Raw genomic sequence first — 25,814 nt, forward strand, 5'->3', positions numbered from 1 at the left:
GAAGAATGCTGAAAAGGTTCCAAGGGGTAACATTTAAGCTTCCTACAGAGAAATGTGCAAAAGGAACTATTGAAGATTAATGATAAAGTTTAGACATTGTAGTGACAATAGTTTGATGTTTCTTGTGTGTTTACTGACATGGAATCATCAGTTTGTACATAGTAAACTTAGTTGTGTTCCTAGCTTATTAAGTCAGTTAATATGGAGTGATGAATGTCATGTCAGATGGTGCATAGATATGTGATATATAGATGGTAGGTAGGTGGGTGTATGGCTATATTCTAAATATATATAGAGATGGTAGATACATAGTTAGATCATAGATGACTGGATATATGATGAATGTGTGGGTAGATAATATTTGTATTAATCAGAACACAGGCATAGATGATTAGAGATCATTTCTCTCTGGTCATGCTGTGTTTGTGGAATGATGCTCTTCTTTCTTTACATATTTCTCTTAAGACAGGATGCACAGACATATTTATTCAAGAAATATTTGCTTAAAATAGAGCTGACCTCACCATGTCAGTAAGTTATCACATGGCAAAAATGACTGCACCCTCAGATGGATCTGTGTGTCCACACATTCCCTCAACTATGTCCTAGCTCATACAGCAAACACCCAGCCATTTGCTGCAATTGATCTGTGTGAACAGGTGAGAACAAAGAGCAGAGAAAAGTCCCCAATCCTTTCTTCATGTCTGTTCTGAAGTTCAATCCCCAGGCTTGCTGTCTGCTGATTGCCCCCTGGTGGCCCAGAGCTCCTCTGCGGAGAGGTTTGTATCTGGGCTCACACTGAGTCCCCTCCCTGTGTCTCTTGCACAGCTACGCAAAGTGGTGTTACCATCTGTAAATGGCTGGTTGTCTCTGTCTGTAATGTTTCTCATGTGCCACTTCATTTCTTCCCTAAAAGAACAGCTGTGGGGTTCCTTCCACAGCCCATTGATAGCATGCTTAACATCTTTTGGGCTCACTTACAGTTGTAGATGGTCAAGATGATGATTTGTGCTTAAGCTGTGTAATTCTGATGTGTGTGTGTGCGCTGAAAAGGAGATGTAGCTGAGTGGGTAGAATGACATAGACAACTTAGTTGTATAGAAAAGAAACATGTATGTAGGAGAGATCTAAGTGAAGGAAGAGATGTGGCTATATGGCAAGAGTTAAGTAAATGAGATGTGTAGCTCTGACTGTGTGGAGATTTGTACCTGTGTGGAGACAAGGAAAATGAAGGTGTATAGAAAAGAGATGGAACAAGGCAAAAGAGGTATGTGGCTATGTGGAGAATGTATGGAGAATGTAACAGTGTGGAATGTAACTATGTGGAGACAGGTTTTCAGAGAGACAATTTTGTAAGATGAAGTAAAAGAGAAAGTTACCATCAGAGAGAGTGTTTCTTTATTTTCCCCTAAGTTAGACATACTCTAGCCCTCACTGCCTTCATGGATTTTTTTACATACCCTGGAGGTAGGCTTGGAGCAGGCTCTCCCAAAGTTACCCATAATGTTCTCCCTATGGGGCAACTCTATCACCTCCTCCATGCCAAGAGACTGCCTCAGTAGAGGGGGTGGGAAGCATGTAAGATGGGAAGGAGTGCCATGCTGTAGAACTCCATGACAAGGCTAGCAGACCAACTTCAGTTCCTTGTTTTTGTCTCATTCGACTTGACAAATGGTATCTCTTTGCTTTGAATACCCATTTAGTCTTCTCCAGTGATAACAAACAGATGGTTTCAAGAACAGGGTGGAGGATAATTCACAACTCACTAGCCTTTCCCTGAATCCTATAGGTGCCACAACCCAGGGACATCTGAGATTCAGACCAAGGACCTGCGAGTCGGATATCATCACAGAGACCAGAAAACTTACCTGTTGGTGAACCGGTGTAAATAACTCTGTGGTGGACCCTAGGGAGGAAGGAATCTACAGGATGAGAGGAAAATCCTGTATGCTTTTAAAATGTATTTAAATACCTCAGGAGGGGTAGAGTATTTTATCAAAAAACAAATCAATTACACACCAGGAAACAGAAGACCAGAATAGATCCTAAGACCTGCAAATTCCATTGTGATTTGATAGCATTCCTGGAAAGGGAAGTGAGGTTCAGGGTTGGCTTTAGCAGTGTGTTGGCCAGGAACCTCCTGTAGGCCCCTGAGGCTTAGCTGCTATCTTTAGCTGCATGGCTTCCATAGCGTCTTTACCAGAGCACAGCCAGGATAAATGCTGCAGCTGATGTGCATGTTTTAAGTGAAGACGATGGAGAGAGTGGAGGAAATCAAGGATAATGGTTTATAGGTCTTTACAGGGTATTTCTGCATGATCTGTTGGGTCTTACAAAAAACCTGAATTCTGCTCTAACTGGAGAATCCCACTGAAGCTCTGCCATGAATCTAGGGGAGCCCACTCCCCAGGATCCCTGAGTCTCTTCAAGATCTGATCTTGGTGCCCACAGCAGAGTCACATCTGTCCTGTGGGAGGCTTTCTATCTTATTTAGATGAGAATGTATCTTGTATACAAAATAAACATTACAGTGGAAAACAGGACCTCAAAAATATTCAGATGTATTAAAGATTAGTGCAGACTAACATCGAATAGTTCAATGAGAAACCATTCTGTGATGCACAGAGCTAGCCAAGTCACAGAGGAACCAATCCTTCATGGTCATGTGTACCTGCTTTTATTCACACTCTGTGTGTGCTCTGTGCCCACTGATGGTCCTCACCACCCTGCAGGAAGGTTTGGGTCTGAAGTCTATTCTCCAATTGTGTATTACACACTAGTAGTACATATCCATGTCTTCTGCTTTTAGAGTTCTCATTTTCAGGTACAATCTGTTATTGGAATTATGTCTAGAGTCTGTCAAGAGCATCTGACTGTCTCCCAGGACCATGCTTATGTACTCCCTGTGCACATCATAGAAGGACCTGCATGAGAAGTGGGCCTCTGTGCCCTGCCCTATGGGACTTGTCATGGCTGTGTTGGTGTGGTTGTGGTGGTATCATGGCAGTGGTGGCATGGGGGTGTGGTGGTGTATGTGTTCTCTAATACTAGGTAACAGCTGGACAGTCTCTATTTTAGATGCAACAATGAAAATTGCCTTTAAACCTGGTCAAAGTCTTCTGGGATGTAGTAATGGTTATATGTGGATCAACAGCAACATACACAACATTATAGATATGAGTCAAAGGAAGGGCATTATTCTGGCTACTTTTATGTCAACTTGGCTATAGTTTTCTGACAGGAAGCAATCTCAAATGAGAAATTTCCTCCATAGGTCAGGCTTTAGGCAAGCCTATAGGGCACTTTTTGGGAGAACTCAGCCCATTGTGGGTGGTGGTCCTGGTTACCATAAGAAAGCAGGCTAAGTAATGAGGACCAGTCCAGTACACAGCACTCTTCCATGGCTTCTGCCTCACTTTCTGACTCTAGGTTTCTACCCAGTTTGAGTTTCTGCCTTTGCTTCCCTAAGTGGACTGTGATTCAGCATATGTAAGCCAAATACCCCTTTCTTCCTCAAGGTCATTTTGATCATAAAGTTTCATTACAGCAGTAATAACTCTAATACAAGCACACAAGGGCAAGGGTTAGGAAAGACACATTGATAAGAGAAGACATGGGGTTTTATAGTGTGGAAAAGGACCATGGACACCATTAAATGTTTCCAAATTCCAGAGTGACAGACTCTGTAGTAAACCTCAAGGCAAACAATGCTCCATCAACACATATTATAGTGAAGCTTGTTTTGAGATAATAAAGTCATCTACACCTCATTTAGAAAGAAACACTTTTTAATGCTATAGACTCAGGAAATATCTGTAGAATTACTACTTATGGTGATGTCAAGTGAGGTGCTGACTGGGTACACTGTAGTAGTTCCTCCTTGCACTGAACCTGAAGTCAGTGTGTCCCGAGCACCCCCTACTGGTCAAGATTACTTCTGAAAGGGGACTGATGTCTGAGCAAATAGGAAAGTCTCCTTGTTTTCTCTTGCACAAAACACTTGCGTGTGTCCTCAGGACTCAGAGAGAGCTAGCTCTTGCATGTAATTCTGGAGATGGCAGCACAGTTCTTGACAGATGGGCAGTATCCATTGTTACTACTGTGGCATCTGTACCCTATGCATTCCAGCTGCTTTTACGGGATCTGATGGATCCAGTATCAGCAGTAACCAGTAGTTGTAATGTTCAATCCAGAGGCAGTAAGGGAAAAGATAAGGGACAAGGTCTGTGAAGGCACCAGCAGAAAAGGTCCAGACCCTTGTACCTGAACCTGGAATAGGATGCTGTACTGGGTGGTTTTGTGTGCCAACTTGACACAAGCTACAGAGTCATCAGAGGAAGGAACCTCAGCTGAGGAATTGCCTCTTTGATATCCAGCTGTAAGGCATTTTCTCTTTTAGTGATCAATGGAGGAGGGCCCAACTTATGGCAGGTTGTGCTATCCATGGGCTGCTGGTCCTGGGTTCTATGAGAAGGTAGGCTGAACTGAGCAAGCCTTGGATAGCAAGAGAGTAAGCAGCACCCCTCTGCATCAGCACCCCCCTCCATGATCCTGCCCTGTGTATATTCCTGTCCAGACTTTCTTCAGTGATAAACAGCAATGCTGAAGTGTAAGCCAAATAAACCCTTTCCTTTCCAACTTGTTTTTTGGTCATGATGTATAAATCACAGCAATAGAAACCCGAACTAACAGAAATTGGTACCAGTATAATGAGGGATTGTTGTGACTGACCGGACTGTGTTTTGGGGAAGATTGTCAAAGGACTTTCAACTTTGGACTATCAAAGCCATTGAGTGTTGCGAACTCAGTGGAATGTTCTATGGGATCTTGGAAGAAAAGGATGTTAAGAGCAGTGCAGAAGATGCAGGCCTGGCTTGCAATGTTTCAGAGGAAAGTTTAAAGTCTCTATCAGGGCCATTTGTTATTTTGAATTAAGATCCTGTAGTTCTGGTTATCTGGGGCTGTTGTGATTGATAATCAGTTGTCATTACCAAGATACCAGCACCACTGAAGTGAAACATTTACCCTACTAAGACAATTGATGCTTTTTAGCTGGAGATAAGAAATTAGCGATGATTAAGAAGAGACCAGCATCACTGATGAAATTCTCTGGGAAGTGTTTTCTGAGAGTACACAGAAGCTGTGTTCCAGAGGTGGCCAAGTTGTACATAGTGCTGGCAACCAGACTTAGTCATGTGTAAGAGTTACCCAGGTATTACTGATTTTGAAGGCATGAAGGGGTCATGGAGAACAGCTGAGGCCTTTTACTATGAGAGGTTAGGAAAGGCCCTTGGTGTAGGTGCAGGCCAGATGCAGTAGAAAACCCCAATGTTTTGGAGATGCCAGTCCCATGGGATGGCCATTAAGAAAAGCAATAGCAATAGAATGGAGCCAGCTGTAGCCTAGAAGAAGCGCTGTGTGTACTGCAGAGGGCAGATCTGATGAAGTGACCCAAGCCCTTTGGAGGAGCCCAGAAGGTCTTTGGTGGATCCCAAATATTGGACAGTTGAAATTTTGATTTGCATTGATTTGATTGTGACTGTGCCCTGATTCTTCCCTGTTGAAGTAAGAACATATGTTACTGGAGCCCACAGTTGAGAGACTTGAATATTTAAAGATTTTGGATTTTCAAAGAAATTGACTATTTTAAAGGAACTGAAATTTTATGTGTTTGAATTTGTAAAGACTGTGAGACTTTTAAAGTTATTTAAGATCATGGGGATGAATAAGAAAGGAAGGGTTGTGGCATAATAGTAATGTGTTTGTGTGTCAAGTTGACAAGGGGTCAGTGGTACTTGGTGGTCTTGTGTGTCAACATGACATAAGCTGTAGAGTCATCAGAGGAAGGAGCCTCAGCTGAAGAAACACCTCCTTGATAACCAGCTGTAAGGCATTTTATCATTTAGTGCTCTTTGGGGGAAGACCTGCCCATGGTGGTGGGATGATCCCTGAGCTGCTGGTCCTAGGTTCATTAAGATAGTGGGCTAAGCAAGCCATGGGAAGCAAACCAGTAAGCAGCATCTGTCCATGGCCTCTGCATCAGCTCCTACCTCCAGGATCCTGCCCTTCATGAGTTCCTGTCCTGACTTGCTTCAGTGATGGACAGCAATGCTGAAGAATAAGCCAAATAAACACCTCCCCACCCCAACTTGCTTTTTGGTCATGGTATTTCATTGCATCAATAGAAACTCTAAGACAGATGCCTAGGAGCAAACTAATTCAGTCACTGTAAAGCAAGATCATATAGAGAATTCATAACAGCTGTGTGGTGGTATTGTGTTCCCCAAAATATTGTGCACCCTAATAAACTTATCTGGGATCAGAGACAGAACAGCCACAATATTAAACATGAGGATAGGCAGTGGTAGCACACACCTTTAATCCTAGCATTCCAGAGGCAGAAATCCACATGCTCAAGGACACAGACAGGCATGGTGACACATGACTTTAATCCCAAGAAGTGTGCCTTTAATCCCAGGGAGATTAAAGGTATATAAGGCGTGAAGACCAGGAACTAGAAGCATTTGCATGGTTAAGCATTTGGCCTGGTTAAGTGTTTGGCCTGATTAAGCTTTTAGGTTTTTGAGCAGCACAGTTCAGCTGAGAGCCATTCGGATATGAGGACACAGAGGCTTCCAGTCTGAGGAAATAAGACCAGCTGAGAAGTTGGCCAGGTGAGGTTCGCTGTGGCTTGTTTCAGATCTCTGATCTTCCAGTTCACCCCAATACCTGGCTCAGGTTTGATTTTATTAATAAGAACTTTTAAGATTCCTGCTACACAGCTGTGGATAATTTGAGAAGCCATCAGATTTGGTAAGATGCTGGGAGCCATCCCTGGCAGTGGATAGGTCCCAGCAGAGGATGTAAGGAGTTGACAGGGAAAGAAATGAGTCAGGCATGATGGTAAAGAGAATCTTTCAGCCTGACTGACTGTTGTTCCAAAATATAGATCATATAATTTTTGGTGAATTGGCAATGGGGGACTCTTCATAAAGCAAACAAGGAATCCATCAACACATGCCTGCTCACTTCTATTGCAAACACTTCCCATACACAGAGAATAAATATTTTCTCTGAGAAACAAATCCGTACATTTTATGAGGCATGAAGAACATTATCCTCAGTCATTACCTACCACCCTATGGTTATAAGGGCTCCCTTTACAATGATATATTAGATCCATTTTAAGTCAGAGTCCTTCACAGGCTTAGCCATGAAAGAAAGGTATTACAGTGGTACTGGGTCCTATCTGAATTCCATTGTGACCAGGATTTGGTAGCCAAGAGGTCTGTGCCTTCCCGCACTGAAGAAATAGCCCAGTTGTCTATAATCCCCATCCCTAAACCACTCACTTCTCCCACAAGAAGGGCATCTATTGGAATGTGGGGACTGATGCAATGGTCACAACATTTGGCTAACACATGGTTTACTGATGGCTCAACAACCACTAATGGAACCAAAACTAAAGGGAAAGCGGCAGCCTGTAGACCAGAGGATGGAATAGCTGTTACTGAGGGAGGAACCACCAAATCAGCCCAACATGCTGAAGTAATAGCAGCACTGTTGGCTATAAGACAAACATAAGAAAGGCAAAGGGAAAATCTATATCTTCTCTGATTCAGGGTGTGTGTGCAGTGGTACAGCTATATTATATCATCATCAAAATGGAATACCACTAACTGGGAGACAAATGGCAAAGATATCTGGTCATGGGAGATATGATGGAAATGGCAAAATTTACCCCCTAACAATAAAAATAAGGGAAAATGGAGAATCAAATTAATCCAGGACAACTCTATGAGAATAACTATTATAAGGATTCCATAGCCAGATGGTGGTTCACCCTTTTAATCCCAGCACTTAAGAGGCAGAGACAGGCCCATAAGAATTACAGTGTCTTAAATTTAAAAGCTGCTTGCAAAAGGTAGGCTGAAATTCAAAGTAAATGTCCTTTGTGATCTAAAAGTACATACACTTAAACCTTGAATTTATATATAAAATGAAAGGGGAATATAGGTATATTTATCCACACATACTAAATTTAGTTTCAAAATTTCAAAAGAATTTTTTAATCTAAAGGTAATACTTTTTGTGTTGTGAAAAATAATTTTCCCCTCAGCAATACATTGCCTGCCAAAAAGGAACCCTCTAGAGTTAGGATTGGGACAGAGCTCTGATTTCATTTTCCCAAAAGTATAAAAACATCCAAATAAGGAATCCAGACAAGTAAAATATCTAAAGAAAAAGGATGGATCATCAAGAAAAAAATGTCCCAAGAATAAAGAGTAAATTGGCAAAATGGTATCGCCCAGCTCTGTATGACTGGCCTGTAAAACCAGCTCGAGCCCCAGACTAGTGTTGGCACCCTACCTACCATCGAGCCAGGATTGCCAATAAGTTGACAAACACCACCCAAAGATTAGCTTAGGACTACAAACTGCTCAGGACATAAACATTGCTGAGTTCATATGAGACTGAAACACACATTGTACAAAACTTTCAACTCAAAAATACTTAGTCTTAAAACTGCCAAATACAAAAAAAAAAAAAAAAAAAAAAAAAGATTAAAAAGCCGGGCGGTGGTGGCGCACGCTTTTAATCCCAGCACTCAGGAGGCAGAGCCAGGCAGATCTCTGTGAGTTCGAGGCCAGCCTGGGCTACCAAGTGAGTTCCAGGAAAGGCACAAAGCTACACAGAGAAACCCTGTCTCGAAAAACCAAAAAACAAAAAACAAAAAACAAAAAACTGCCAAATACAACCAAGATGAACGTTGTGGCAAGCTTGACAGAAATAGCTTCATTGTTGTAGATAGTTTTACTGTGTTAGAGATAAAAAAACATTTCCTTCTTATTTAGACAAATATTGAGAAAGGTTGCAGGATATTTGATCACACTGTGAACCCAGAGATTGTGCTATTTACTGCAAAAAACCTGCTTCTAGCTGTGGTGTGGCTCAGCCCTAGCACACACCTTTAATCCAAGAGCTTTCTGCTTGAATATTGTAAACAGGATTAAATAAAATCAACCATAGGTCAAGAGGCAGAGCAAGCAACCAGTTGACAGTAAAAAACCATAGAGAGTAAGAAGTGAGGGACACCAGTTGGAGGAGTTTTGTTTGAGACAGTGTAGGAGAAAGGTCCCGTTCTGGGACAAAAGTGAAGGAGGAAGCAGTTAGGTACCTTCTCTGCCTCTCTGAGCTCCGAGGCTTTATAGGTAAATTCGAACACTTGAGATTATTTAAAAACAACCCAGATGATTTAAAAAGAATGGACACTTTTAGTAAGTACTCTATTAACAATAGTGTGCATGATTTTAATATTGGCCCAGGAACAATATAATCTTAGATGAGAAAATATGCAAATGCTGTAATGAATTGTTGAAGGATTTGTGATTTAAAACTGATGTAATTGTAAAAATTAACAGGCCCACATGTGTCAGTCATGAGTATATTCTGATGCATTTTACATCAAAAATTGTGATATCTTAACTATATTGTGGAGACACATCTCAGCCATTAACTGAATTAACTTTTGAAGGACCATCTCCTACAAACATCCAAGAGTTAGTTTTGCATTTTAGGTTCATAGGGTCTCTGAAACACCCGTTTTTAAACATGTATGTGCACAGACTATATCTAAGGAATTAAGGATGGGAAATTCATCGTTTTTTCGCCTTAATTAAGAGCTATTACTTTTAGTCATGTTCACAATCAAAATACATCATTTACTCAAGGTCTAATTCAAAGTGATAAGGAAAGTTCAGTCTTTCTGCCTGCCAAGACAGGAAGAGAGAATGTGACAAAGATTACCTTCAGCTGACATCAACTGGGATGTGCACACTGGTGACTGACTACTTCCTGGTCTGAGAGCATAAAATATATCTGCAGAGGAATCATTATTTGGGACTTCGATATGAAAGGATATTTTTACCAAGAGGGAAATAAATAAAAATGGAATCTGTAAAAAATGATAACCAATTAAATTATTTTATGTCCTCTTGGTTTAGAAGAAATAAACAATGAATACTTATGTTTTCAAGATGTCATTGAAAACTAACCTTTATGCAGTAGTTTAATGGAGTAGTTTTTCCATCATATGCACAGAAAAATAAAGAAGATCAATTACATATTATTCAAAATTCCTAATGAAGCTAAAGTTAAGTGTCATAAATTGCAGTCTCCTGTTGAAATATATGTATATATAATGGAATGCACATACATGGAACATCTAAAGTTATATGTCAATTTTTCTGATAATAAGAAGCAAACAGATAGCATAGACAATTTGTGAAAAAATCTGTTTGTTCTAGTATGTGAATGAATAGGAAGTTTATAAAAAGTGAACATGGGGACGGACCCCTAGGGGATTTCTTGGTGTAGAAAGGAAACCATGAGTTCTAACAATAAAAAAAAAAAAATTTTCATGCAGCATAGTCCAATAACCTAGGTTTTGAAATGACTCCTACTGGTGCCGTTGTAGTCCCTGTCGGTCCTCAGCGCCCCCTGCTGGTCCTGAGAGTCTCTGTAGGGAGGTTTTTTGTGCAGGCTCACACTGGAGTTCCCTCACTGTGTCTCTGGCACAGTAATAAGTGGCTGTGTCCTCAGATTGCAGATTGTTCAGTTTTAAGAAAACTTGGCTCTTGGACGTGTCCCTGCTGATGGTGATTCGGGTTTTGAGAGCTGAATTATGATCTGTGTTTCCATTATACCTTATTCTTCCCACCCACTCGAGACCCTTTCCTGGAGGCTGGCGGACCCAGCTTACACCATAGTCAGTTAATGAGAACCCAGAGACAGTGCAGGTGAGGGACAGGGTCTGTGAGGGCTGCACCAGGCCAGGTCCTGACTCCTTCAGCTGCACCTGGGACAAGGCACCTGAGGACAAACAACATCACCATCAGTCATACATCCCATAGACGACATGCCTGGTCCCCTCTCCTGAAACCCTGACCCACTTACAGCTTGGAAAGGTCACCAGGCAGAGGAGCAGCACCAGGACAGCCATGCTCTGCTGGAGGCTCTAGTGAGAAGGAGATGGGGCTTCTCAGCTGGGCCTGGGCTTTCATCCTGAGCCTGAGGGCTGCTTTGCATTGGGGGAGGTTCCTCAACAGATAAAAGGAAGTGCAGGGCAAGGCTTCCACTCTTCCCTCAGGTGACTGAGATTTGTGACTTCTTAGTGGAAATGGAAATGTATACTCAGGGACATTTTTCTGGTTCTGTGTGGGTTTCTAATCTCTAATAAATAACAAATATTATGAGTCACACAGTGCAGACCTGTCATGGGAAACCTGGGAATGTTTACAGTGAGTCCACACTGATGCAGTGAGGGCAGAACAGGCTACTACATCCTCAATGCATTTGTGTATCTCTAAAAATTCCAGAACTGTTTTTAGAATGGAATTAGGATTTCTTATTGATCAGAAATCATGCTTAAGGAACAATTTAAAATTTATTCCTTTGGTGTCAGTGAAGTCTTCCTATTCTTATTACTCATCTGGTGGATAACTTGTGTGGAAGCAGTTCATTAATTTTTGGTGCATGTGATTACATGTGTTTATCTTAGAGGAAACCCCAGAAACTGATGTGGATCCCATCTTACTGCGCTCACACTATTCACCTTCATACTTCGGGACACCATACCTGGGCACTTGTCCTTCTACTTCTTTATTTATGCCAGTCTGTTTTCCCTTTGTGTTTTTACATCTCTTTCTGTCTCTGTCTTCAGCTTGTAGCACATTAAAACCAAAGTTCCTAAATATGATTATTGTGTTGGTGAGGAAGGGAAGGTCAGCTGTTCATTACACCTCATGAAAAGAAGTAGCATGCATCCAGGCTTGAGGGTTATGTTATCTAAAGTACTAAAGAGAGAGTAATAAAAACAGAGAATGCTAAGTGATGTCAAGAAGTGGAGAGGATGGCATGCTTCAACAATGGGAACTGTTTTCCCTGTGGTGAGGATCACCATAGACAACAAGGGATTGCGGGGCTTTCTCCATGCCCTTGGTAATGTAAGTCACCAGGGAAGGGAAGTGAGGAGCTGGATCCAAGGTGCCCAATATCATCCCAGAGATCATCACCATTTCTCTTGTGTTAGCACCCCACACTATATTTCCCCCGTTTCGTTGTGCATAATCTTTGTACTGTGCTTGACAGTGCTGGAGAAAGGTCTTCACATTGTGGAGACAGTTATCCTTGGCACGTACTGATAGGAAGCCACCACCAGGGGTGCTGTGTCCCCTTTGTCCTGATGCTCTGAGGTTAGAAGAATATTTTTCAGACATTCTACTCGGTATGTCTCATTTTGGTTTTGTCTGATAGTCTCATTTTGGTTATAAAATTTGGGGAAGGAGTATCATAGAAATAAATGCATATTTCTCATACTATATTTGGGAACTTGGTATAAGTCCACTATTTAAGTATTTTTGTCTTTGGTAACTTCAGAAATAGTTTGTATTCATGTTCTGAACTCTCTTGCTCTCTGGGGTTCTGTTTTCCATGTGTCCCCTCTGTGCATGTGTGTGGATCCAAGCACTGAACATAGGAAACCTACCAGTGACCACTCACTAAAAAAATGACTCTACCCCATGTCCAGAACAATACATTTCCAACTGCTCCTCTGTAAGAGGTAGGGCCTAGAAATCATCATCCCTAACTACACCAGGTTCCTGGATGGCCAGGCCTTAGTTAGGTTTATACAGATAAAAACTCCATGATTAGTTCATGACGGTGATAGCCATGTCATGTACAGAAGACAGCATTTCACAGAGCTCTTCTACAAGCTCCACCCCCTACATTCTTTCCATCACCTTTTGTTCAGTGTTATCTGAACCTGGAGGAACTTGAATGAAAGTGGAAATCTTATATCAAACAATATAATGAAGATTGGTAACAACAAATAGTGCCATATAGAGAATCTAGATTGTGTGTTCCAGACTGTGTGTCTGTGTTTGGCATTCTGGCTTCTGTTTTGTAGGCTTTGGAACCAGAATGGAAGTCAAAGCAGGAAAAGACATCTGTAATGAAGGGCAAGAAGAACAAAGTGCAGGGTAACACTGGGGATTTGACAGGAAAAAAAGTTGGGTGTAATGAGAGAAAGTGGATGAGTATGAGGGAAGCATGAGAACCCGGGGAGCAAAAACAAAGTCTTCTGAAATTGCCATGATTATGTGTGCTCTCATAAAAATTATCTAAGTGACCCAGTTATACTGAATGTCTAAATTTGGAAACATGAAAACTAGCCTAACACAACATAGACACAGTCATGTGTTGCCTGATATAAAGATGAAGAAAGAGAAGGGTGGTAGCACATGTTTAAAGAATCATAGGGGAATGTCAGGATGCAAAAAAGTGAGTTTGCTACACATGTGAATATGTCTCTAAAGCAAACACTGAGTGGTAGACAGACAGTAACAAAGGATGTGTCATGTGCAAACCTCCTATGGCCTGAGGACAGCATCTCTTAGAAAAGTCCCAAGTGTCCCAGTCACAAAGAAGGACTGCTGTTCATCTCTCCAGGCAGGTTAACCTGAATCCTATTCTATTTCAATCATTAAACTCAACTGAGGCTCTGTCCTGCGTGAAGGGGAACTCACATTACCAAGTCCCTAATTTATTTCAGAATTTGATCCTGGTGCTCACAGGAGAATCATTTCTTCTCTGTATCATTGTCTGCATGTTGTTTGAGTTACAGTAATCCTACATTTAAATATATACATTACAGTTGAAAACAGTGTTTTATATTTGAACAATTCAAATATGACTACACACCATACTTGTAGAGAGATTGTCTTTGAAACTTGCAAGTGATGTGTAGAGGCAGCCCAGAAATACAGAGTCCAGCCTTTCATGCCCTTCTGCTCCTGCTCAGGGTGACTCTGACTTCCCTGCTTTCTGATTGCTCTCTTTTGGTCATAATTACACCCTGCTTATGTCTAGGCTTCCACTGAGGTCTCTTTAGTGTGCATTACTGACACAGTAATACAAGGTTGTGTCACTGACTTTCAAACTATCCAATATGTGGTACAGCATGTTTTTGGAATTGTCTCTGGAAATGACTGGTTTATCTTTGACAGAATTTGAAAATTTTATTGAAACACTAGTTGTACATGTATGAGATCCACTCCAGCCCCTTCCCTGGGGCCTGAAGACCCAGTGCATATATTAATCATTGAAGATGAATCCAGAAGGCACACAGGAATTAGAGGGCTGTCCCAGTCCCCAACAATCCTCCTCTAGACTCTAGTAGTTGTGACTCTTACTGGACATCTGCAAATACCAGGGATTCTGATCAAGAAACTGTCACACATGTCATCATCATCTCTTGCTCACACACCCAGCATCTCTTCTTTGCGGTAAATTGCCTTTTAAAAGTGAAACAAGGAAACTCAGCTCAACCCCAATTCCATGGTGAGTAGTTTGTGTTCAGTGTTTATCACTGCCTGGGCAGACCTGGTAATCCCAGGCTGTGCTCCTCTGCAGGGACTTCAGGGTCAGGGCTGGGCTGGTTTTCTTGAGCAGAATGATGTCACATTTGCATGTTTTCCTGCTATGTGTGTTCTCTTGACCTGGGCCCAAAGGAGGCTGTGCACAGGGCAGATGTCACAGCTATGGTGGACACTGTATGAATGAAAGAATTCAAGAAAACCTAACCTGCAATGTGATTGTGCCCTAATAAAGCTAAACCTTCATTCAGAGGGCAGAATCTGTGTTCAGCTGGCTAGAATATACCAGATAGTTTTCTGGCTGACCAATTGAGGATGGAGAGACACGGGAAGGAACAGGGAGGAACTGAAAAAAGTTTCAAAGGTCTTTTCCATCTGGGAATGTGGAGAGGAGAATCAGCTGATCATTTCATTTACTCTGTGAATCTATCAGATTTATGCCCCAATATCTGCCTCCTGAATTTTATTTATTGATAGAACAATAAAAGTAGCTCCGTAGATCATACCAATGCTTCAAGGATGCCACAATGCAGCCAGCTTCTCCTACTCATCCCAAATCCTCAAAGTTAGTCAAGGGCCTTTCTTGCTGCAATCGCTTTGAAGCACTCTGTGACTACAGCCAACTCCCCCAGCCTTAGACACCACAGGCAATTGAGCCAGAGTGAGCAGCCCACTGCCTGCTCACTCTGTCATTCAGGCCACCCCATGCCCTTGCATTCCTTGTGCACTCAGCCCAGCTGTGCACTGCCTGTGCCTTCTGCACAGATGTTTGGTGCAGTGACAGCCAGCAGAGGTCTCCTTGCACTCCCTGGGCAACTGTCCACCACTACTTGTGATAGGTGGCTTGGTACCCTCCCACACTTCATCTCAGCCCCATGAGATTCTACTACCCATTTTCCTAAGTCTGGTTTTCAGGGGCCTCACTCTACCCCCTGTACATTCAAGTTCTGCCTTCCCTGTCCACATAGTCAAATAGTCTCCCCTTTCCGCCCACACAGCTGAGCATCATCTCAGTAGCTGGATACCACTGCATAGCTCGGCCTATGCTGTCACCGTCAGCGGATCTGATGAGACACCTGGGAATTATTATAGAGGGAATGAGGATTAAAAAAGAAGAAAGACGTCTTTCTCATGTTAAGAATGCAAAGCCATGTTTATGGTACAGATATTTAGGGCTCCATATTAGTCCACGATGGATTCTTTGAAAATGGAAAAATTAAATGAGGGGATAACCAACATAGCTGGGTTTGACATAATGTCAATCACAATTATTACCACTTTATCAGTTTGGTAATTCATATTTTATGCTTTAAAAAGTGGTTTGTAAACTGCCAAAAAATGTAAATTTGACTGATAACATACAAGCCTTAGAAAGATTTACTATTGATAAGATACAAGCCTTAGAAAGTTTTACTATTGATAAGATACAAGCCTTAGAAAGATTTACTATTGATAAGATACAAGCTTTAGAAAGACTTACTAATAAAAATAGCAAAATTTTGACTGAAGATACAAGCTTTAGCTGTTTTGAAAAACTAAAAAAAAAATACAAGCTTTAGAAAAAGTTACTAATGAAAATAAAAATGCAGCCAGATGGTGGTGGCACATGCCTTTAATCCCAGCACCCGGGAGGCAGAGGTAGGTAGATCTCTGTGAGTTTGAGGCCAGCCTGGGCTTTGGAGTGAGATCCAGGAAAGGCTCCAAAACTACACAGAGAAACCCTGTCTCAAAAACAAAAAAGAAAAAAGAAAATAAAAATGCTCAGACACAGACAGAGGCATTTACACAAGAATGCGTTGCACCACTGTATGATACATCTGAGGAGGGGCAGCCCAAGGTTATTAGAAAACCAGCCTTTGTTTATCTAGTTACCACACAAGAATGACCACCATATGATAGGCACCACCAAGTTTATGGAGAAGTTACCTGGAATCCTGTAGAAAAGTTGGATTTGAGGAGATTTAAGGAAATGGTTGTTCATTGATATGCATTCAGCATCTTTGAAGCAGACATTAAATTCATAGGCAACTCAGAGGAGAATTATCCCTCAAGACTGGAAAGATTTAGTTACAGCAATAATGGAAGCTTGTCCTCAGTTAAAATATACATGATGAACAGAGGAAGCCAGGTTGTAGGACAATGAAGTAGGGCTAGAGGCACTAACATTTCCAAGATCAGCCTCTGGTTGAAAAACAATAAGCTGTGTTGCAAAGACAGTGAATTTGATGATCATAGTTTAGCAGCTTTAAATGCTTGGGACAAGGTTGAAGAATCAGGAAAGAAATCTGAGTCATTTATTAAAATTATACAAGGTCCAGAAGAAGCCTTGACTTTTATTTTAAATGCTTTAATTTTTAAATGCTTATACTTAGATTTGAGAAGCAATTTCTAGAAATTTCAAGAAAAATCAAAAGATCAGATGTTTTAACTGTAGTAAACCAGTCATCTGAAAAGGGATTGTAGCCAAAGCATTCCTAGAAACAATGTTTTTTCTAGAAATAATCCAAACAGAAGACCTCAGCCTTCTGGAGTATGCAGAACTTGCAGTAAAGGCCAGTAATGGATTAATGAATGATGATCAACAAGGGACATGTAAGGTAACCTTTCATCAAAAGGAAATGCCTTGGTGGAGCTCTCACTGGACAACAATTCAAATTTGATTTAATTTTTCCCTGTCAGTATAGGAGAGACTACTTCACAGAGCAATTAAAAGACCTAATGCTTGTTGTTAAAAATTATACTCTTATGGATGACAAAATAGCTTCAGTAAACAAACCAAAATATTTATGACAGACCATAAAACAAGCATTTCGTCAAACTTCCATAAATGAGCAAAGACCAAAGCTAAAGATACAAATAAATGGCATTGGAATTTGTAAAAATCATTTCACCAGTATCTTGGCATCCAGAGTGATCTCTTCAGGAGGTAAATATTCAGCTGCTAGGAACTGGAACTTTATCTCAGGTAAATTAAGTACAAGATAGATTGATTGTATAAAGCCAGAAGGACAGGTAGTGAAATTAAAGTAATATTTGGCTAACATAGCAACGGATTTATGGGCCCATGATTTGTTACATCAATGGATCACAGATTAACAATTCCTCCAACCTCAGAAACAAACCATAAAATAAAGTATGCTTCTGAAAGACTATTAAGTGCATTATCAAGGACAGTCACCAGTCACTCAGGTTATACACGAGCAGGGCACAACAGCTGCTGAACTTTCAAAGATTCCAACAACCCTATTTTGAAATGGTTAATGAAAAACCTGTGTATACAGAATATGTTTGACATCAGAAAAATTATAGGCATTATAACAGGTGGTACAGATGTTAAGAATGATAAGCAGTGCTGGTTACCAGCACTGGCTGCCACACGGAAAGGTCATGAGCCACAACAAAACCCAGTATCAGAGCTTTATTGGGAGCGGAGAAGAAGAATCAGGCCTGGGGGAGTTGCACAAGTGGGGAGGGGAGAGAGAGAGAGAGAGAGAGAGAGAGAGAGAGAGAGAGAGAGAGAGAGAAGAAATAGTGGGGGGAAGAGAGAACAGAGAAAGGAGGAGAGGGGTCTGTGTCTGGCTTTTTAAGGGTTCCCATGAACATTCGCAGGTGGGCTTATGGAGCTATACCACATATGCGCTGATTGCATGACCACGCCAAGCACACATAATCACTAGCACACACTGATGATGTAAGACACAAGACCCCTTGCCTAGCTTCTGAACTGCGCATGTGTGATCATGCAGCTGGAGCACGGCAGAATCCCAAAACAGGAGCAGCTAAATATTCAACATATTGAAGAATCAACCAGTCTTTGAAATTTTCCTATATTTGTCATTAAAAAGACATTTGGAAAATTGAGAACATTAACAGATTTAAGAGTCATAAATAAGGTGATTCAGCCAATGGTCTCATTACCATAAAGGTTGATAAAGATTAGGTTCGAACAGGACAGACCTTTTGATTAGGAGAGGTGATAGTTCATCAAACAGTATGGCCATTCCATCTCAATTAACTGGTAAGACTAACAAATGCCTTTCATTTGATCAGGCATAACCTGCCAAAAAGGGATACTCCACAAAGGTAGGGTTGGGGCAGGGTTTTGGTTTTGTCATTCCAAGGTAATGAGGGTATCTAACTAAAGAATCTGAAGACCACTGGACAAATAAGATATCTGAAGAATAAAGATAAATCATCCAGAGAAAATGTCCCAAGAAAAAGAGTGAATTGGCCTAATGTTATAGCACATATCCAACAGAATAAAATTTAATAAATCTTTCCAAATGTGTGTTTCTGCTGTTCTCTACAGATATATAAGGCTAATGGTCTTTTTCTAGTCCCAATTCAATTAAAAATTAAAGCTGGCTTGGAGTTGTAATGTGGTTCTCTCCTCTAAACCCAAGCATGCTTGTTAAAGGAAAGTACAAAGCCTCTGTCTATTTCAGAAGAGCCACCAGGTATGGGACAGAAGAAAACCAAAATTAAAGAGCTGTTCCATTGTCACTGATCTCATAATCCTTTGGTTTTATTTTGACTCTTTAAAACTTTTTTAAGGTATAAATATTGCCTCAAAATATATAAGATTTATATGTATTATATATGCTTTCTTTTATAATATTAATGTTCACTAAGAACATGGACTAATTATATAAATGTCTTCATGTAGCTTCCTGTACATGATTTCAGGCTTAAGACTGAAGCAGGTAATTAGGAATTAAGCTTCTGTACCCAGGTGTGCAGCTGTAAGTTTTCTCCTGTCCTGCCAGGCCTTGTTGTCAGGACGAATCTCTCCCTCCTGTGTCCTATAGCTGCTTGATCACAAGTAAACATACAGAGGCTTATATTATCTGCAACCTGTATGGCCTATGGGTCAGGCTTCTTGCAAGCTAGCTCTTATTTCTTAAATTAACCCTATTAATCTATGTTTTGCCACTTATGGCTTTACTGGTCTGCTGCCTTCTTGCTTCTCCTTTGGCAGTGGCTGGCGTCTGTCCCACCTCTACCTTTTGTAGCTGAAGTTTTCCTGCCTGGCCCACAGTCAGGGCAAATCTCTCTCACCCGCCAGTCCCAAGCCGCTCAAACCCGATCAAGTAAACACAGAGACTTATTTTGATTACAAACTGTATGGCCGTGGCAGGCTTCTTGCTAACTGTTCTTACAGCTTAAATTAATCCATTTCCATTAATCTATACCTTGCCACATGGCTCATGGCTTACCGGCATCTTTACACGTTGTTTCTCATCATGGCGGCTGGCAGTGTCTCTCTGACTCAGCCTTCCACTTCCCAGCTCTATTCTCCTCCTTGTCCCGCCTATACTTCCTGCCTGGCCACGGGCCAATCAGTGATTTATTTATTGACCAATCAGCAGCACATTTGACATACAGACCATCCCACAGCACCTCCCCTTTTCTTTTCTTAAAAAGGAAGGTTTTAACCTTTACACATCTCCAAAGTCAGCTTGGTATATTTGGGAATTTGGGCGTAGCTTCTCTTACTACTTCCTGCTGGAGGGGGGCACTGTATCTTATGGGGACACAAAGAATATTTTTAGGGTTATGGAGTAGTCCATGAGGGTGTATCGTCTGAGCCAGTTGCCTTGAAACGGTTCTGGATGTTGGATCATCTGGGCCATGGTGTCATCAGAGACCTTTCAGGTGGTCTTGGCTGGTCAAACCTGATGTGTCTTAATCTGGAACAAATCCATAGCCTCTGGCTTTCTGTGGAAACAAAAGCAGAGCCTCCTTTCCAAAGCAACATATCCTTACATCCAAATTTTAAAGTCAAGGTACCTTTAAAATATACATTTTGGCATAACTCAACAGCTTTTGTAATCAAATGTTTTTCTGCAGTTAAAAATCCCAAAGACAACACAATCCAGATTCTCTGTGTGAAACTCATCTTCACGTGGCTTATTTTTTATATTAATTTTACTGTCTCTTTAAAGACTTTATTTCTTAAAACTATGTATTTGTTTCTATACTGTATATATCACCTTTTTTTGTCTCTTTTAAGCCTACGTATATTTTACACACATTTTAAACTATTACATCTGAATCTGTCTTATTGTGAATCTGTTGCTTTAAGCTGCAGCAGCTGTGGCTGCTGGCTCCGCCCACCTCAGCTTCCCAACATGGCGGCGGTATGCTTACCGCCAGCTCTGGGAGCTATCGTGGGTCTATGCTTTTATCCAAGCAGCATGTAGCCCAGAAACCTCTTTTTTTGTTTTGTACTAGCAAAGACTAAATCCACCAAGCAGCTTAATGTGCCACTTGCAGAGGCCTCATTCCCGCCATACTGCAGGTCGAGCATGCACGCACGGTAGGAACCCGCCAGTAGCTCAAACCAGCAGGCTGCCGCTAACTTGAAAGAGACAACTAGGAACTGTTTTTAGCTCCGTTTTAGAATCTTTTTTCTCAGTTTTTAGGTGGAAACTCTTGCCACCACGTTGGACGCCATTTGTAGCTGAAGTTTTCCTGCCTGGCCCACAGTCAGGGCAAATCTCTCTCACCCGCCAGTCCCAAGCCGCTCAAACCCGATCAAGTAAACACAGAGACTTATTTTGATTACAAACTGTATGGCCGTGGCAGGCTTCTTGCTAACTGTTCTTACAGCTTAAATTAATCCATTTCCATTAATCTATACCTTGCCACATGGCTCATGGCTTACCGGCATCTTTACACGTTGTTTCTCATCATGGCGGCTGGCAGTGTCTCTCTGACTCAGCCTTCCACTTCCCAGCTCTATTCTCCTCCTTGTCCCGCCTATACTTCCTGCCTGGCCACGGGCCAATCAGTGATTTATTTATTGACCAATCAGCAGCACATTTGACATACAGACCATCCCACAGCAACCTTTCTTCTTCCTGTCTCTCTCCTTAGATTTCCTGCCTGCCTTTAAGCTGCCTTGCCATAGGCCAATGCAGCTTCATTTTCAACCAAGCAGAGCAACACATATTCACACCATACAGAAAGACATCCCACAGCCTAGGTGTATGTAATAGATTGTGGTCCTTTATCCCTTCTGAGATCTGCTGCTTATGGAATTTAAAATGTTCAAATTTTCTGCAGTGAACCATGACCATTCCTAACAGTGACCTTTGAAATCTCCCAAAGGATGATGAGGCCACACAATGACGATTACATCTGGATTTTAGTAATGCCACTAAGTTGACAAATATAACCCAAAGATGAACTTTGGATTATGGACTGCTCAGGATACCTTCAAAACAGTCAGCTAAGAGAATCAATTTAGCCTCACAGATGACTCCAGTCATGATTCTGGATAAGCTTGTACTTTCTCATCACACCGAGACTGGAGAACAGCTAGCTCTCCCAGGACCTGATCATTCTCTCAATTTTCTCAGGGTCCCCTAAGATGCAGCTACCTCCAGATAGCAGAAAGTAATTTTAAAAACATGATGGCCAAATTCCCAAGGGGGGTGGGTGAATTTTGGTCACTTGTTGGATGTTTGTCATTGCTTAGGGGTGTTGGTGGAAGCTGTTATTGGTCTTGGCCAAGGAGAAAACTAAACCAAGGTGATTAGATTCAGGGGTCTCTTTCTGAAAAGAAAAAGGGGGATATAGGAATCGTAGGATGAAAGGGTAGATTTAAACTAAAGAGCAACTACTAGTCTCAAATATTTCATATTGGTATGGATTTTTCTATATACAAATTTATGATTATTTTTATTATACCATATTACATGTTTCAATTTTTTTGTTTCAGGTATTGTACATATGCCACGCATTTAAAAATGTAATGTAAAGTTCTTGAAAGATATTTAGGATAATAATGACAGGTTAGTAGTTAGTCATCTATAACAATCACAATTGTAGTCATGTTAGATATGATTTCAAGGTCAAGCCAAGATATATTTTAAATAGATATATGGTCTTCAAATACTTCAGAGACCTACAGAATATGGCATTTTAAATCTCTTAATAACATCATTATTTCTATGACAGTGTGATGTATTTGCACTTGGCAGCACCAATCTACTCCAAAAAGAGTGGTCATCTTTGAAGAACCTCCATATACTATGCTGATATTGTGCCCCCAATATACTGAGCACCCTAGTAAACTTATCTGGGGTCAGAGAACAGAACATCCACTAGATAGACATGGAGGCCTGAAAATGGTGGAGCATACACACCGTTAATCCTATCACTTGGGAGGCAAAGATCTAGCCGGATCTCTATGAATTCAAGGCCACAATGAAAACCACCAGGCATGGTGACACACGCCTTTAATCTCAGGAAGTGATGTCAGGAAGCAGAAAAGTATATAAGGAACGAAGACCGGGAACTTAAGCTTTTTGAGCTTTTAGCAGCAGTTCAGCTGAGATCAAATTAGATGTGGACTCAGAGGCTTACAGTTTGAGGAAACAAGATCAGTTGAGAAGTTAGCAAGGTCATGTTGGATATGGCTTGTTCTGTTTCTCTGATCTTTCAGCATTCACCCCAATACTTCACTTTGGGTTTGTTTTTATTCAAAGACCTTTTAAGATTGATGCCACAATATATAGTTTGCTTTCATTTTAACAAAGTTAGCCACTGGGCAAGAAACTGCCCTTGCCTCTACTGCTGACAGCATGCTGTTCAAATTGGAGAAGCAGGACACAAAAGAAGTTGACTGCTGACCTTTGTTATAACAAGGTAGGACATTCTTCAAAATTTCCTGCTTCCACATAAAAGTCTGTCAGATGTTCTGGGACTGTAGGGAAAGATGGATGACCCAATGTTGCAGAAGAAACTTGGAGTGACTGACTAGGCAGCCAGATGTCTCTGTCTTTTTATAGTTTTAGAAGTTGTTTGCTCTGCAATTCCTGTTTATTAGTTATTATTATATTTTTCTTGAGTCTCTTGATGGGGTTGAAGACTAGATACTTATAGTTACAGTTTTCCTTAATTGTGATAGAAAGTAAATTAGGTACAAACCTTTGGAATCACTAAGAGAGGATAAATAATGGAGTATATTATCAGAATTTGCCAAATACAAATGGACTGGATATTGTGAATATAATTCTTACTTGATAATTGCTCTTATTGTATATGGTTTCATTTTGTTAAAGTTAATACCTTTCCTTTTTATTCATACAATACTTGATAATTGTTCTTATTGTATATAGTTTTACTATGTGAGAGTTAGTAATCTTTCCTTTTTAATTAGACAAAAAGTGAGAAATGTTGTGGAAGATTAGTTTGCACTCTCACTCCAAGACTGCCAATAAAATTAAACTTTGATTTAGAGAGGATGGAGTCCACATTTACCTGGCAAGAATAAACCATAAGGTGTTTGGCTGACTCTGATGAAAATAGAGAGACACAGGAAGGAATAAGGAGGGGTTGAGAAAGATTTGAAGGATTTTTTCAATCTGGAAAGGTAGAGGGAAGGGTCAGCTGATTGTTTCTCTGAGGCTTTGTGGATCTGTCAGGTTTATACCCTAATATCACACTCCTAAGTTTCTTTTATTTATAGAATAACAAAAGTAACTACTGTATACAACAATGATAATTTTCTTCAGGAGAATATCTGAGGCATGGGAGCATCATTTTATGTAAATCTTCTCTAAAAATTGAAGGAGGTCACAGGCATTCTTGTGTCCTTATGACATTATTTGGCACTTCAAAGTGCTCTCTTGAGAAATGTCAACATCCAATATTCCCATTCCATGTCACAAAGTAACTATATCCTCACACATTCGTCTAACACTGTATTGAGCCAGGTATTTTCAGATGACATAGAATCCTATGGTATAACTGGAGGAGCACATGACCTCAGAGTGTGGCCACATCAGGAGCCTCCTTACTCACAAGACCCATGCATCTGTCCTTGGATGTACATCATTGGGTGTACAGAAGACACCAAAGAGAAAGGAACATATATAATATGATTCATCACTTATGGATTGGTAAACCAGCAACACAAACTCTTGGACTGTTCACTAAGGTCACATATATATATTTCATAGACTCTTGGGACATGAAACAATGTTGATGATTCCCCTATCTATACATAGAACAACGTGTAAAGTGAGACTGAGGGGCCTGATATGAACACTAGGAAGCATCAGTGAGGTTCTTGTATAATATTATAAGGACCAGCCTTAATATTATACATCCCAGGGGTTCAGGAGAGAGAACTACTAACGGCGAGGACTATTTTCAGGAAATAGAATCTCAGCACACCAAGCTCTATAGTCCACTTGCTTTAATTCCTCTGGCATAACATCCTTTATACACAGCTTCAGTTCTGTTCTCATGCTTAGCTCCTTTCTTGACTGATTTCTCTCTTTTTATCTACTGTTCCCTCTTAAGTTCTATCTTAATTCTCTCATCTTAATTCTGCCTCATCTAGGTCCTTTTCACCTTGTTCTTACCCAGCTAGGGCTTTCCCATCTGACTCTTCCTCATCTTCCATCTCATACCTCCAGTACTCTTTTCTAGCTCTTCAATCTAGTTCTTTCCCATCTCAGTTTGTTCCTTTCAAGTTCTTACCCGTATAGTTCTTCCATTCTCTTTTCTCTTCTCTCTCTTGTGCCCTGGAGTCCCAGTATATAAAGGGAGGGTTCGAGCTAAATTGTGTAACTATTACTTAACATCCACCTCTCCTAGGCGGTGTCTCCTTGTGGAATTTACCTTAAGTCAGGAGATTTGCATGTGGGCTGTTATCATTGTTAGTTCTCAGAATTTGGGCGCCCACCTGGGTGGTGTTTCCTGTAGCCCTTGAAAGTGGCTAAGGGAGATAATCTGATTCCAGAGAAAGCCTTTCCTGAGGCTGTTCTCCAAATACCTGGAATGTGTATGTCCAGAGAGTGATCAGTCCACACTGTTAGCCCTTCTTAGGGAAAAGTCAATTGGGAAAACTATGAAGGCACACATGATTTTCATAACAGAATACAGCTGATATATAACAAGCCAAGTAACACCAAAAACTCCTTGGGATTTGACTTCCTCTGGAGGAATTCTCTGATTCCTCCAGGTAGTGACTTTGCCATAACCAGCTGAGTTCTTATGATATATTCCTGTGGCCTGCAGCATGAGGTAAACATTTGTTACACACACACATTTCGGTATTCCTTTCATCAACAATTGAGTTCAGGGACAAGACAAAGAGATGGGTTCTGTGATTAGACCCTGTGCCTTGTAGACAATTCAGCCTCATTACTTGACTTCTTTTGGAAACATGGGGATTTTTTCATTCCTCTCTTCATTTACTTTAGAGTAGCAATATTCCATCCAGTGTTCTCAGCTCCCTTAGTCTCTGTCCTCTAAGGATCCATATCTATTTATGATTGTACAGAAAATACAAGAACTTTGGTTCTTGGCTTTCAGTGGACATCCATTAATAAATATTTTTGAAAACAGTTAAATAAA

At 40.9% G+C, this 25,814-nt stretch overlaps 1 gene segment (V, D, J or C); it reads right to left on the reverse strand.

Moving 5' to 3' along the window:
• Positions 1 to 10,459: 10,459 nt before the first annotated feature.
• Positions 10,460 to 11,008, reverse strand: LOC128110368 (Ig heavy chain V region PJ14-like). The segment is given in 2 exon segments: positions 10,460 to 10,872; positions 10,957 to 11,008. Coding segments are annotated over 2 exon segments (459 nt in total).
• Positions 11,009 to 25,814: the final 14,806 nt, after the last annotated feature.

This window comes from Peromyscus californicus, unplaced genomic scaffold (assembly GCF_007827085.1).
Source record: "Peromyscus californicus insignis strain IS unplaced genomic scaffold, ASM782708v3 Scaffold_15__1_contigs__length_86483966, whole genome shotgun sequence".
Lineage (NCBI taxonomy): Eukaryota > Metazoa > Chordata > Mammalia > Rodentia > Cricetidae > Peromyscus > Peromyscus californicus.